Source organism: Nelumbo nucifera, chromosome 4 (genome assembly GCF_055504915.1).
Source record: "Nelumbo nucifera cultivar China Antique chromosome 4, China Antique-T2T, whole genome shotgun sequence".
Taxonomy (NCBI): Eukaryota; Viridiplantae; Streptophyta; class Magnoliopsida; order Proteales; family Nelumbonaceae; genus Nelumbo; species Nelumbo nucifera.
In genome coordinates this window covers 77,607,624-77,623,649 of record NC_142652.1, presented here as the reverse complement: position 1 = coordinate 77,623,649, position 16,026 = coordinate 77,607,624, and the positions used below count along the sequence as shown (strand labels likewise).

General features: G+C 37.5%; 1 protein-coding gene across 1 annotated transcript in view; it reads right to left on the bottom strand.

Annotated features, from left to right (window-relative positions):
• LOC104605083 (Vps51/Vps67 family (components of vesicular transport) protein) overlaps nt 1-12,943 on the bottom strand; it is a 62,029-nt gene extending 49,086 nt beyond the window's left edge. The window contains exons 1-2 of the mRNA XM_010269700.3: nt 12,669-12,943; nt 10,444-10,583 (exon numbers count right to left, since the gene is read on the bottom strand). Coding sequence (XP_010268002.1) covers nt 10,444-10,583; nt 12,669-12,839 — 311 coding nt within the window. The 5' untranslated portion in view covers nt 12,840-12,943. The remainder of the gene's footprint in view (nt 1-10,443; nt 10,584-12,668) is intronic.
• Nucleotides 12,944-16,026: the final 3,083 nt, after the last annotated feature.

Below are 16,026 nucleotides of genomic sequence, written 5' to 3'. Positions count from 1 at the left end.
ACCTCTTCTCAGAAAAAAAAAAATCTTATATCACTTTCCTTCCCATTTTTTCTTTTTGAACAGTAACTGCCAATATCTTTGTATTAATATCATTGCAACAAAGCCTTATCTGAAATATACGGCTCAGCTGGTAAATGTTTTTCTACTAAAATTAGAATAAGTAAAACATGCCATATAAAAACACCAGCAACAAATACACAAGCCCATCCTCCAAGCTGTACAAGCTTTACATTGTCAATAGGGATTCACCACACATTCCCTACCCTTGCAACACCAAGTCTAGCTAATTTATCAGATAGAGAATTATCCTCACTATTAATCCACTTTAAAAACAAAGGACAAAGGAATGCAGGAATTTTATCTCACTAAGTAGGTGACACAAACTCCATAGCCCACTTTAAAAGCAAGAGGATTTCTTTTAAGACACCTCCAACATTGAAAAGGAGAGTTCAGTTTGAATTGAAGATGAAGGTATCAGTTGACGTCAGGGAGACAAGTAAGATGGAGGAAAGGATGAAGGTTCTTCATGCAAACTTGGTGGGAAGAATGTTGGGGAAAGATTGGGAGAATGATAAAATTGAAATTGGGCGGCATTAGAATGGGGGAAAGAGAAGGTGATGGTGGTTAGAAGATTAGACGCCGAACTTATTTTGTTCATCTTCCATAGTAAAGAGGCAGCAGAATGGGTTCTGGAATTCAAGAAGACAAGGGAGAGGGAATTTGATTAGAGATTAGACTGGTGGTATCTGGTGGCTAGTGAGCTGATTGCAGAGAGAAGTTCATATTTGTGTTGGATCGGAGTAGTAGGAATACCTCTGCACGCTTGGAGCATATTGACGTTCGAAGATTTTTTCAGGGCACGATAGGAATAGGACCTAGGAGAAGCTCGACATGGCAAGATTGTTGATTGAGGTTAAAGGTCCTGGTGATGTTCAGGAAGCATGCTTCTGGAATTTGCAGGCAAGTTGTATGAATTGCATTTAATTGTTGAAGGTGCAGACATCACTCTCAAGCATGTAGAAATTGGCAGCGGGTCAAGCAAAGGCACTTCGAGCAACTTTGATTTCACTGAAGAGGGGGGAGATAGGAAAAGCCTCTAGAGTGAGGAAGGTTGGGGAGAGACAAGGATGCAGAACTGGGGAGTCGGAGAAGGGGAAGGAGAAGAAAAGGGTCGATCAAGAGAGAGAGAGAGAAGAAGAAGATTAGGCAGCAGAAGAGACTGAGGTGGCAGCATCCTGTAGTAGGGAAGAACAGGTGAACAATTCAGAGTTCAAAGGTTCAGGTCGGACTAAACAGGTGGCGGGTAGGGCAGATGACCTGGAGGAAGGCCAAAGGTCAAAGGGGAGTGGGAGAGTATCGGGAGTAACCAGGGAGCATTTGGTTGATAGAAGTGAGGGAGAGAATAAAGGAGGGAGGAATTGCAGGTTTAAAAGGTTATCGATAATTTTAAAAAGAGATTAAGATTTTTAAAGAGGCAGGGGACAAGGGGTATTTTCGGGAATTGCCTTTTATCTACGAAAAAAGGGGCAGGTAGCATTGGGAAGATTGATCAAAAGAGAATACTAATCCTTGAAGAAGAAGGAGAATGGGTTTGGGTGGTATTGAGATACGAAAAGGGGACAAAGGTCGTTGTTCAAGGTGAAGATAGAAGCAAGAGCTTCGACTCCAGCTCAAAGGACAAAGAGGGCGTCCTAAACACAATTTTACAAAAAAAAAAAAGGAATTGAGTCTGAATAGCAGTAAATAGAGGTTTAAGGAGCCAGGTTTGGAGGGCTCCCTCCTTCCTTCAGAAAATACAGAAGCTGATGAGTAGCAGCCCAACAGTGGTGGAGGAGAGAGATGAACAATTATTAGGGAATGTGTGAACCCCCCTGAAGGACCTGTGGTAAATGACAGCAGGATCCCTTTCGAAGTTACTCCTACAAGTGAAGAGGTAAGACCGGAACCTTCTTTCCATCCACCAGTGTCTCTTCTTTTCTCTTTTCCCCTCTTGGAGATAAAGAAGTAGGCCTTGTTGGTGTTAGTGCGGGAAAGGAGTCTGTAAAGATTGAGGAGACAGGAGAAGGGTCGAAAAGGAAAATATCTAGGGAGGAAGCTAATAGAGTTTATAATAGGAGAAGGATTTCTGGAAAAAAGGAGTCTGTAGTACAAGAGCATGTTGATGGAGGGCAGGGGGAGGGGAGGAGAATCAGCATGGCAAAGGGTGAAACAAAAGAAGTAAAGAGTATAGCTGGTAAAGAAAAAAGAATAGTGGATATTGATAGTCTAGTGGAGAGACAGGTGAAGATAGGAAAATCCCTTGGGTTGTTCTTCTTGGGTGGAGAAGGAATATTGAGGAAAACCATAGCCAAATTCGAGGAAAGCAGAAGGGAAGAAATTAAAAAAAAAAAAAAAAGAAAGAAAAGATTGGGGAAGGTGGAGAGAGTTGGGAGGAAGGGGCAGAGAGGGAGGACAATTTAGTTGACGAGGAGTATAGGGGAAAATACAAGGAAGGTGGTGGGGGTTAGGGGACAAAGCAGAATACAGAAGATGAAATTGGTTTCCTGGAATGTGAGGGGATTGAGAGAAAGTAAGAGAAGAACAATAGTTAGGAATATGTTGAGAAAATTTAAGCCTGATGTTGTGCTGCTGCAAGAAGCGAAGTTGGAGACATTTGATCTGCACATGAAAAAATGAGATATGGGGTGATAATAGTGGGGATTGGGCAGAGGTGAGTGCGGTGGGTCTCTCTGGGGGTTTGGTGGTAATATGGGATTCAAGAAGCCTAAAGAAAATTGGAGAAAAAAGGGGAGTGTTTTCAATATCAATCTACTTTTAGGTTGGTAGATGGGGGCTGGCAGTGGGGACTTTCGAATGTTTATGGTCCTAATGGAGAGGCAGCAAGAGTGGAGTTTTGGGAGGAGCTGGAGGAGGTAAGACCAGGAGGGGGGGGGAGGGGGAGGGATGATAGAGAAAGAGTAGGGATGAGAAGGTTTGCAGATTTTATCAGAAGAAATGGTTTAATTGATCCACCTTTAGGTGGTAGCAGATTCACTTGGACAAATGGCCAATCTCCTCCCATTCTGAGGAGATTGGACTAATGTTTTAAAAGTGCAAGGCGCTAAGTCTATGTTCAAGGCTCTGACTGCAGGTGAACTTAACTCCTCCTTTCCCTTCAAAAAGATTTGGTGCAGCCATATCCCAACCAGAGTCTGTTTTTTTTGTATGGGAAGCTTGCTTTCAGAGATTAAATACTATTGATCTCCTGCAGAAGAAACATTTGGGAAGACTCTCTATCTCACCTCATGTCTGCATCTTAGGTCTGAATGATGGTGAATCAGCAGATACATCTTGCTTCACTGAAAATTCACCCAAAACATCTGGCTTCATTTCTTGAGAATGACAGGTTATAATTGGGTTATATCAGAGCACATTCAAGACTTCTTGCAACAGTGGCGAGGAATAGGACTAGGCAAAAGGGAAAAAATTTATTGGCAATCTGTTTTTCATGCAGTGACGTGGAGACTTTGGGATGAAAGAAACAAACGTCTCTTTTTGAAAATAAATATAGGCCCCTTGAAGAATTAATTTCTGATATACCATACCTCTGTAACCTCTGGACAGTCAATTCAGACTTGTACGAAGGAATCTCCATCAATGATCTCAACAGAGAGCTTCACTCTTTTCTCTTTCTTTCACACCCTCATCAAACAATCCCGAGACAAATGGTTGTTCTCAGTGATGGTAAGAAGACCCTTAACTTTGATGGAAGTGCTCTAGGTAGTCCTGGTTTAGCTGGCATTGGAGGCACAGTAAGAGATGAAAGGGGCAACATATGCTGGACTTTCAGTGGTCCAATTGGATTGGCTGACTCCACAAAGGCTGAGGTGATGGCTGCTCTCACTAGAATCAGAATAATAAAAAATTTGGGAATTCAGAACTTAACCATTGCTGGTGACTTAGAAAATACCATAAAGTGGCTTAGAAACATGGAGGGGGGACCTTGGAGATTGAGCCACTATTTGGTAGAGGCTAGGAACTCTCTGGACTGTTTAAATGCTACTTTAGTTTGGATTCCAAGGGAACAAAATCAAATAGCAGATGGCTTAGCCAAGTGTGGCGTGTTTTTGGATCACTTGTATAGTGATAAGCTTCCTCCTTTGTAATCTCTTGGGGATCCTCCCCTTTTCTTCTGTACATTTTCTCATGCACCTGTTCTTTCTTTAATGAAATCCGGTTATCTTTCTTTCAAAAAAAAAAATGCAAGGCGCAAAAAAGGTACAGGGGGGGCCAATTTGCACCCGAGGCACGTGCCTTTTTGAAGCAAGGCACAAAAATACAAAAAAAATGCTAAAAACTAAAAAAAAAGTCAAAAAAATGCAAAAAAAAAAAATCAAAACCTTATTAAGCATAATATTAATAAAAAATATAAACTTAAAATTTAAAATAAATGTTTTAAAAACTATTATATAAAATTAAAATACATAAACATAACATGTAAAGCATATTCAAATGAAAATTTAAAAATAAAACAAACATAAAAAACATTTTCAAGCATGTAAAACCCACAATCTCTTTTTTTCCTCAATTGCATTACTTCAAGTAGCTAATGTGATGCAAAACATATTACATTCCTGATTCTACGAGCCGCCTTTGTGCCACTTCCTCAAGGCAAGCCCAAACAAGTTCATGTTAGGGTCTTAAATTAAAATTATAAAATCATTATTTTTTGCTAATGTTGTTCATTAGCAACATTAGCAATGTTGTCCATTCATTCATCTTAATAAAATATCTTCTTAAAAGGCAATTAAAATTATAAAATCATTATTTTTTGTGTGAAAATTAAGAATTTAAGACCCTAACATGGACTTGTTTGGGCTTGCCTCGAGAGGCGTCGTCGGGGGGCCAAGGGCTCCCAGCTGCTAGGTTTAGAAAAAGCAAAAAAGCATAAAATTTTCAAAAGGTGCGCATGCTTGGGCTAAGTCGAAAGGCGCATCAAGCGGATGCCTAGGCACACTAGGCATGCACCTTTTGAAAGTGCTACGTCTATGACTAGGGTGAGGTACCTACCCTAAAATGCACCTTGCCTGTGCACCTAGGCGTGCCTTTTAAATCACTAGATTGGACAGATTCCTTTATTCAGGAGATTAGGAGGAGCACATGGGAGATCTATGTCAAGAAGCTCTTCCTTTTTTCCTGTCTGATCACAAACCAATTCTACTTAGGCAAGTTGTGGAGTTCTCGGGACCTAAACCTTTTAAGTTTGAGAACAAGTGGCTAGATCATCCAAATTTTCTCGAGTAGGTGGAAGATATGTGGGATGAGTAGAAGGGGCAGATGGTTTTAGACTGATTAGAAAACTGCAGCCGTTGAAGGGAGAGATAAAGAGCTGGAGCTTGTCAATTTTCGGGGAGGTAGGGAGAAGAAAGAAGGAGATCTTAGAGAAGATGGCTATTCTTGACAAATTAGAAGAGGAAAGTACGACTACAAGAGAGGAGAAGTTGGAGAGGGAAAGGTTAGATTCAGAACTGAGAAGAGTAATTTTAAGAGAGGAAGAGTCTTGGAGACAAAAGTCAAGATTGACATGGCTGAAAGTGGGAGATAGAAACACAGCTTTTTTTCATTCCTATGGTAATGCAAGAAGAAGGAACCTCATTTCAAGGATTCAGGTGGGGGATGAATTGATAGAATCTTGAGTAGGAATTCAAGAGAAGGTGGTGGGCTTCTATAAGAATCTTTACTCTTCAAGAAGATGGAACTGGATTGGTATTGGAGAGTTAGTTCCAAAGAAGCTGAAAGATACATCAATAAGCTGGCTAGAGAGGGAGTTTGGGTTAGAAGAAACTAAGGAGGCACTGAAAGGGTTAAATGGAAATAAGGCACTGGGTCTAGATGGGTTCAATTTCTCCTTCATAAAGGCATGCTGGAATATGATAGAGAGAGAGAGAGAGAGTTTGAGAGCTTATGTTTAAGGAGTGCCTTCATAAAGGCACTAAAAGTGTTATTATTCAAACGCAATTTTGGCAAAACCTTCCCCACCCCAGAAGACTAACCAAGTAATTTCCCAATCTGAACCTCCCTCTCTACCAACTTTTCTATATTAACCTCCCCATCACGTATTACCTCTGAATCAGTTCGAACAATTTGAGGGGAGTGCACAGTTACCTCCTCTCCTTCCCCCTTCCTTGTTTTGTTAACTTCATTCCTTTCCTTTCCTTTCCCCTCTTCCTGACTGAACTCTGTAGTAGACACGGCTGTCTCCTTTTCCTATTATAAACCTTGTTTTGAGATTCTCCTCCTTCCTCCCTTTGACTCATCAGGAATAGAAGGAGACTCAAGTGGAGACTCAACAGGGACAGGAAGGGGGAGTGCAAACAACTATGACAAATGCTCCCCCTGTGAACAATGCTCCCCTCGAGATGAACCATAGAAAGGAGTGGACTCAACAAAAGTAATATCTATTGAAACATAACGAGTCCCAGTGCTAGGATCAAAACAGCAATAACCCTTCTGTGTGGAGGCATAACTAAAGAAGATGCACTTATGGGCCTTTGGTTCAAATTTATGTCTTTGGGTACTAGAAATGTGTGCATAACAAGTGCAACCAAAGACACTAAGGGGAATAGAAAAACAGTCCTTATCTAGATAAAGGAGGTTAAAAGGGGACTTAAAGCTCAATATTCTGTATGGCATACGATTGATTAGGTAAGTTGCAATGAAAACAAAATCCCCCTAGGATCTTGTAGGAGCATGTGAGGCAAACAAAATGCTTCTTGCAACTTCAACTATGTGACAGTTCTTCCTCTCAGATACTCCATTTTGTTCCAAAGTGCGAACATAAGAACTCTGGTGAATGACCCCAAAATCAGTGAGATAAGAGGTTAGGTTTGTCTCAAAGTATTCTTTTGCATTATCGGATCTGAATATTTTGGTTCCTGTATCAAATTGGGTAAGAACGGATTCATGGAACTACCTCACAAGCTTAGGAACTTCATCTCAAGATCTCATAAAAAATAACCAAGTATACCAAGAGAAATCGTCAATGAACAAGATAAAGTATCTATAACCTCCCATAAAGGGTAAGTGGTAATGGCCCCCACACATCAGAGTGCACAATATGAAAAGGAAAGGAGGATCTTCTATTACTCAAAGGATAACTGTTTCTACAATGCTTTGATAACTCACAGGACTCAATGAAGGCTAGACAAGTTAATTCCCTTAAACAATTATGGGAATAAATGACTTGAAGTAGAAAAAGATAAATGACCCAAACAAAAATGACATAACATAACACGACTAAAAGACTCTGAAGAAGTAGATCCAAAAGCAGCTCTTCCAGGTTATCCTTGGCTTTGTTCAGGAGTATCCAACAGATATATTCCATTCACCTCACGGCCAATCCCAATCACTTTCTGAGACTTCAGGTCCTGAAAAACACAATAAGAAGGGAAGAAGGTTACACTACAATTTAAGGATTTAGTTAGGCTACTCACAAACATCAAATTAATATTTAGTCTAGGGACATGAAGGATAGAAAAAAGAGAGAGAGTATGTAGCCTTGATGACTCCCTTACTAGAGATAGGAGCAAGTGAGCCATCGGCTAGGGTAATCTTATCATGGCCAAGAAACAAATCATAAGAGCTAAACATAGTGGAAAGGCTTGTCATACGATCAGAAGCACTAGAGTCAATAATCCAAGGGATCCTACGATTACCTGAGATAGTTGCATGATTGGTGGCAATAGCACGTATACCTAAATGTGCAAATGTAGAAGTAATTGGATTGCCCGAAGAGTTGGAGGAGGCTACACTCTCAAGGTGGCTGATAATCCTCCCATACTTTTGCCTTCATAACAGCTAACTGTTCACTACAGTCATCTCATCTGTGAAACACCTGTCATTATCTAAGACTGTGGCTGTATTGGCACTTCCTAACTTCCTATTATCAACCTTCTTTTGAAAACAAGGTGGAAGAAGTTCTGGGTGCAGTTTCCAACATTTATCTTTTGTATGTTTGGGTTTCTTGCAGTACTCACATATAACCTCCTTCTTCCCTGAACCGCCTAAACTACTTGGAATCATCTTAGGTTTCAGCTCCATATTAGCAAAATGGTCACTTGGGATAGTCCCTTGAACCTATACCAAGATTCATTATCCTTAGCTAGGATATTTCGTCTGGTAATATCAAACTCTGGATTCAGCCCTATCAAGAATTCAAAAACCCTATTCCTCTCAACTAATATTTTGTATGTCTCAGACTCTCAGCATCATTTGTGCTTTCCCAAACAACTGTTTCCATTAGATCTATCTCTTGCCACAAGGATTTCAGCATTGAGAAGTATACTGCTAGAGGTCTCTCCCCCTACCTTAGATTATTCACATCACTCCTTAACTTATATGCCTTGGCCACATTCAATTTTTGGGAATAGGTTTCAGCAACACTATCCCATATTTCCTTAGCTGAATTCATCCATAAATAGTGTTGACTAATTTGTAATTGCATCAAATTCACTAACCATCCAATAATAGTGTAATTCTCTTGCAACCATTCCTCATAAGATGGATCATCTTTCGGTGGTGCTTTCTTGCTCCCGGAGATATACCCCCACTTGCCTCTGATACAAATATGTATCTTTACTGATTGTGACCATGCTAGATAGTCCCATTGAGCTTGACTGTGGTCACAACTAATAAAGAGTCTACGGGTGCTCCTGAAACCTGTCCGGACTTTGCGCCAAACTTATTCTCAATTCCAGAGACATCCATCTTCCTCAAACAACTCCAAAAGAACTTCAAACAACTTCAAATGATAAACAAGGAAGACATGAAAAGGCAGACACCAAGTACCAACCTCTATGAAGTCTTATTTTCCAGTTGCGTCTCACTTGGAACTTGAGATAAATAAGAAAATTGCAGCCACTCCTTGTAGGCTTCATAGAACTACACAAGACTTGGATCGATCTTCAAGATAAAGAAAGAGAACCCCTTCAGTCACTGAGCACCAAGGTGAAGCTCCTTGTGGGGCTCGCAATCAGAATTCTCCAATTGACTAGGGCTTTGGGCAAAAACTCCAAGGACTGAAAAATAATGAACAAGACAGCTTCCTTTTCTCCAAAAGACCACTACCAACTGGGCTGAATACTTTCTTCAATCACTCATTCGATTCAGCTCTCCACACACACTATGTATGGGAAAAAAAAAGGGAAAAAAAGAAGAAGGAGTCTGCTCTGATACCAAAAAGAAAAACAGTCCAAAAGAATGAGAGGACTGATTTAAAAGGTGTGAAAACAAGGTAGATATCAGCAGCAAAGAAAGAAGAAAAAGAAGAGAGAAGAAGAAGAGTTTGGCTGTAATAGGGTTTATGAGAAGAGTTGTTCGAACCTCTCTCCCTTACCTAATCTTTTCATTAAAAATATAATTACAAGCAAGCCCTTAATTGGGCAATTAACTAACTAAACGAGAACATAAAGAAACAAAGAAACATAAAGGCCCATTAACAAAAAGAATAGAAACATAAAGAAATAAGAACAGCCTATGGGCCATTCGGCCTATACTCTCTACAAGTTGTAATCAGGGGTATTCTTGTAATATCCCTTTATTTTTTAACACCTTAATATATAAGTCAAGGAGGGCACTGTCCCTAACACTTTTTGGTTAAAATTAAGAATATATAACACTTTTTGGTTAAACATAAAGAAATAAGAACAGCCTATAGGCCATTCGGCCTATACTCTCTACAAGTTGTAATCAGGGGTATTCTTGTAATATCCCTTTATTTTTTAACACCTTAATATATAAGTCAAGGAGGGCACTGATCAAAGTTAAAATTGTGGAAGTCTTAGGAATAAGTTTTCAAGAAATTTATTGTTTCAAAATTAACATATATGATAACTTTTGGACTATTTATAGTAATTCTCATAATTACTATTTTTAGTAATTTTTGGTGTCTATAAAGTAAGTTAGTTTTAGTAGGATTAAGAAAGTATTATTAGAGTTGCTTTAGTAATTAGAGTCCTTGTTGGAGTATCTTATGGGTCACCTATGGATTTGTCTTAGTTATAAAAAAATTCATAAAAAAAAAAAGCCCATAATCAAACCAATCTCTAACCATCAAACAAAGGTTGGTTTGTCAACTCCAACTGTTGTATTAATCCACAGAAAAGACCTTAATCAAATCTAATTACAGATGTTTAACTAATACATATGTTAAATTCACAACCCCCAACTCCAGCTGATTTTTATGACCATGGATCTCCAACAGCTCAGTTATAGTTCATTCCAGTCAAAACAACTGCTATAGTTGATATTTCATTGCTTCTCTTGGCCCTTTACAAACTTAATGCAGGACTCCATGCTCTCTACTTCTTCATTGTTTTTGGTATAGGATTCTATTTGTTCTTTTGAAAGGGTAGAAATTTAGAACAAGAAGTGTTAATGTGACGTAAGAAAAAGCATCACCTTTACCTTTTAATTGTGTCTGTTGCACTAATGAACTTGTTGTAATTTTCATATACTAGCATTTGCAAGTCAGTATCAAGATTCTTGATTTCAGCTGCCATTTCGACATGCCTTTTAAGAAGCCCCTCCAAGTTTGACTTTTGAACCTAAAAATTTCCAACAAAAAAATGTAGTATCAATGAAAGGGTAAAAAAGTATGAAAAAAATATAAAAAAAAAAAACAAACCAATGAATAATTACCATGTTCAGTCTACATATGTGCATATAAAAAAAAGTAATGTAAATGATTCAATCATCATATAGACCAAAGAAGTAAATAAATAAATAAATAGAAGCAAGAGAAAAGACAGTTAGGGTTTCCTTTTCAATGAACATATTTAAATGCACATAATGTTTGGTCAACATTTCATCTTACAAGGTAGTCCTATTTCAGGATTCAATTCCAATAGATGGTTGCTAAATAATGGGGAAAAACTTTACAACCCAAACCCCAAAACTTAGATTCATACCAAAAGAACAAATACATGAAATGGAGCCTCAAAAGGGTTTAAACAATAACAATTTAAGTTATCACCTAAACCATTGTTTTGAAGGCACTCAACTGGATTCCACTTGAAAGATCCTTTTGGTTGAGTATACTCAATGACTTGTAGTTAACTCATGAGTGAAGAATTAAATAAGTGTACATAAAGCCACAAGTTAAAACAATAGAAGTGTGGACATAACATGGATAAAATGAAGAAAACATATCAAGCTGAGCTGACTTGGTTGAGTTTCCTGAGTAAGAATCCATGGCCTTATCAAATTATTAAACAAGTTATTTGGATCCCAAGCCACCCAAAATTCATTAAGATTGAGTCAATACATATGACGCTAAAGGTAATTCAATGAGTGTATGACAATGGTTAAGCCTCAAGGTGAAATAAGTTAAGCTTCAAGATGCATGAGGAGCATAGAAAAAATTGTGAAATAAGTCAAGCATCAAGATGTCAAACACATCTTATTTGCATATAGCACTTGGAAACATGAAATTTTAAGTCTGCCTCTTGAGGTTCAGCTCAAGATATAAGATTCTATGCATTTTGGACAATGGGTTAGAATACAAGAATAGCTACTTGTTTCCAAGGAGGAATCATCACATTTTCATCCCTTACAAACTTGATTAGTGTTGGAGAACTCCTTTATATCTCATTGCTGGTGAAGAATATACAAGAAAAGTTTTATTTGAATAATTTAAAAGATAGGTAATATTTAATTTCCATGAGAAGTCCCTCCCCCAAGAAAGTGAAAGAAAAAGAGCATACGGCAGCAACAACATCAATGGAAAATTAAACAAATATTTGGAATAAAATGTAAAAAAATAATACTTAGTTCAGTTAAAGGAATTCCAGCATTAGAACAATGATTTATGGAAAATATGAAAGGGTATTTGTGGGTTCTCCATTGAGGTCTGACGAACTTGGCTGGGTTCTTAGAACCCTTATTTCTCTGTTACCAATCAGAGAGAGAGGGAGAGAGAGAGAGAGAGAGAGAGAGAGAGAGAGAGAATACTGAGATGTTTGGCATCTTGGCCAAGTCACTGCATATAATTAAGTTAAAAGACATGTACGAGGCATGAGCAACTGCTCCGATGACTAGATTGTGACAAAGCCAAATAACTTTGATAATGTTTTTGAAAGGTGAAAATTCTAGGGAGTCGAAGGCTTGGTCTTTGCTAGACTAGAATCTCCGGATCAATGGCTTTCGGTGAGATAGTTATATGAAGTAAAGAATTTCCGTATAGCCCTTTCCCGTAGCTTTCCAACAACGATGCCTAACAATTTAGTGAAAGCAGCCCAAAGAAGCTATGTGCATAAATAGCTCTATTGCAATTAGCTCAAAAGGTTACTACATCTCATGGAAAATCACCACATATTTCAATAGTCCATCAGCTACTAAAAACCTCATTCACCTCATTTTCGTTAAGGAAACAGAAATTTCGAATTATTTTGCAATAAGTTGATTCTACGATCCTTTACAAGCTTAGAGCTGCAATCAACTACAACTAGAATTTCAACTATTAACGGAAATTTAAGAAAAAAAATCCACGTTTCTACATTAGTTTCAAAATAAACGGAGATAAATCCGTACTTCCACCAAGAAGGTCATACTTGTTGGAATTCAAGATTAGATCCAAATGAGAGATCAAATAGATAAACATCAACAAGGAAATATCGAAGGCTTGCGCGTACCAGAAGATTCATGTATTGATCGGGATCGAAGGCAGTGGTATTAATAGCCTCTAATGAGCCCTGTTTCGCAGAAGCGGCGTTGGCAGCCATTAAAGGATCTGGAGAGTAGAAACTCGAAAGCAGATCTCGCATTCTCTTTGCTTTATCGTCCAAAGGAATATCGCTCGCCATTGTGATCTCCTTTGGTCGTGCTAAACCTTCTGCTTCTATAATTCTTTTGCTTTAAACCAGAAATGCCAGAGTCAGACTGAATTACGCTCTACGCAGCGAACTGATCGTCTGGGAGGGCAGGTAAATCAATTGCAAATTACGGGGGGTGTTTTAGTAAAATACAAACTATATGATAGGTTTTAATAAATTCATGAAGCTATAAAAGGGTGTTTTATTAAATGATCCTTTATTTTATTTCATGTTTTCTAAGCAATGCTAATAAGCATATGAAAATGTTCCTTTGTAAGACTTACAAATGCCTTGTAAAACAGACATGAAGGTAGTGTCGATTCAAGTGGTCCCACAATTGTCACTAAAGATGACCTACAGAAATATTACAAACGTGTGGTGTAGTTTCTGCAAAATCATCTTTTCACTTGAACCTAAATGTGGATGGCAATTTTTATCCTATCGGTGGGTACATCCCCTACTCCCTTTTTTTATTTTTTTCACTTGAAAGATAAATTTTGGGACAAGAATATGTTTTGGGATTCTAAAACTTGTATGGGTATAAGTAGATTATGGTATTAGGCAAACCCAACCCGCATATCATTAGAAAGCAAATGAACTATATGTATTAGGTGTTGAATTTAATGATATTTTGAATTTTATGTAAAGGATAATTGATAGTTTATATGTTTTTTATATGTCTTAATCAAATAATAAGAAATTTTGTTGTTTGTTCATGTTATTTTACTTATTTCTTTGCTTATAAATAACAATAAATAATAGGAAATTAGATATGGGTTCTGCTTATAAATAACAATAAATAATAGGAAATTAGATATGGGTTCTACTTATAAATAACAATAAATAATAGGAAATTAGATATGGGTTATAAACCCAACCCACCCTACCCTTGAATGTGGGGAAGGTTTTGCAATTTCATTTGTGGGGAGGGTTTGGATTCTCAAAATCCAATTCACAACAGACTTTGGGGTAAGTAAGGTTGGGAGGTGGATAGGGTCTAAAATATACAAACCCTCCCCAAACCCGCTCCATTGCCATCCCAGGAACAACTCTCAACAATGCTGCCGACCAAGATGGGAAGAGAATGGGCCATACAAGGGGTAGGCCTCCTCCAAACTTTGATGAAGACCCACCCATATCTCTACTATAAACAACTAGAGCTTTTGGGCATGTTTGGGAGGGCTTATGCTTCTTAACTTTGGTTCAGCTATATAGATGAAGATATTGGAACTAAGAGGCCATTTGGGAGGGCTTCAACTTTGATCATGTTGCTTTTATTGAACCACGTTGAATAAGTTATTGAAACTCATATCAATGAATAGTCGATTTCATAATTCAACAAAAGCACATTGAGGCTTTCCCAATTTTTTATCAAAATCTATCACTTGTTGATCCCAAGTGGTAAGGGAAATTTGGCAAAACATAATAGGATAAATTTGCCCATTCTAATAATGATTTTTTATGGGTAAAAAGGTTAATGTATAACTTATTTAGGAATCAAAAGAACATTAGTGAATACATTTATTCAAATAAATGGCATCTTGAAAAAATGAATAGGGCTTGAGGCTTTCTATATGGGACCCACCTTGCAAATCTAGAAGCCGCTATGTGAAAGCTCTCCCAAACCAGCACCACAAGAGGTTGAGGGTCGTGAAAATTTGGCTTTCTGAATTTTTACCAGACATTTACTTAGGTGGCATTTGATAAATTTGAAATCTAAAATCTAAAAAGTTAAAAAGATATTCAAAGTGTTTGAAATCTGAAAAGAGGCATTGATGCTTTTCTACTTTTTAGAGGCTCTGAATACTTGAGCTTATTTGTGTTGGACCAAACCTTTAACATCTGAAATGTATTGATTTTACTATTTTACCCATAAAATAGACTATTTAGTAAATTTGAGCTCAATTTGTACTATTTCATATAAAATAATTTATCAAATTCAAAATAATATTGAAATCATACAAAAAATTAATAAAAAAATAATAATTACAAAAAATAAATAATAAATAACATAATTAAATTAATAAAAATAATTAATCACTACTAAAAAATAACAAAAATGATTAAAATTTAATAAAAATTAAAATAATCAATAAAAATTAGTGGTTACTAATTAATAATTAATAAAGCTATTCATATTCTCTATTTCACAGTTCTACTTGAACAAACTAGTAAATTAACAATTGAAATTAACGAATACAAATCTGATTTTCAGTGTGTCAGGTCCATTATTCTTCTCCCATTCTCCTTAAAATAATTCTATCAGAATTAATGAAAATTGGTATAATTGTATACACAATCAAGCAGTAATTTTGAATCTAATTCGAGAACAAGAAAAACCAAAAGTGCAAAGAGAATCGAATATTCTAATGCATGAAACCGCTATAAACGAGTACAGTAATAAAGCACCTTCTCCGTACTTCAAGTTTGGGAATTTCTGTCGTCGACCTTGGATTTGAGAGACTCGTATCTTCAGCTGGGTCAACTAGAGAAGCATTCAAAGAAGAAAATAATTGATACCCATTTGATTCAGGTGGAGAAAATTTATAAATTATGGGAGAAATCATGGTCTAAGGAAACTGGGTTCTTCTAAATGTGATCGAAGAGGCCACATTCTTTCTTCCTCATGAACTCAAAATAGGAAAATCGAATCTTGGCAAGGTAAAGGAGGGATAACTGGTACTTGTCATCTCCCTAGCAGCACTCGCAGAAAGAGAGACAGAAGCACCAGAGAGTAGGAAAAACGATGAGGGGAACTCAAATCAATGGTTCGAAGGTTGGTTGTTCGTTGTTCGTCTTCTTTGGCGGAGAAGAACACAAATGTTTAGGGTTTGGTTTAAAACGAGGCATTCCACGTCTTTTCCAAAAAAATGCTGAGGTATTTACGTCTTTTGGCCACCTCTTAAACGTGTATGAGCGCATTAAGAGTCGGGCCAATGTCTATGGCTTTCAGATCTTAAAAAGCATTTCAGATCGCTCATTCAGATGCAATACAAGTGACACTAGCCATCTGGAAAATAGATAATTCGAAGTTCAGACATCTAAAAAGAGTTATCAAACGGGGCCTTAATAAACTTTTTGGTGGGCTCTATTGAAATGAGATTGAGCCCAAAATGAGCTAAGCCACAAGTGTAAAACAAGTGAACTTCTTCTAAGTTCTAAAGTTATGTAATTTCAC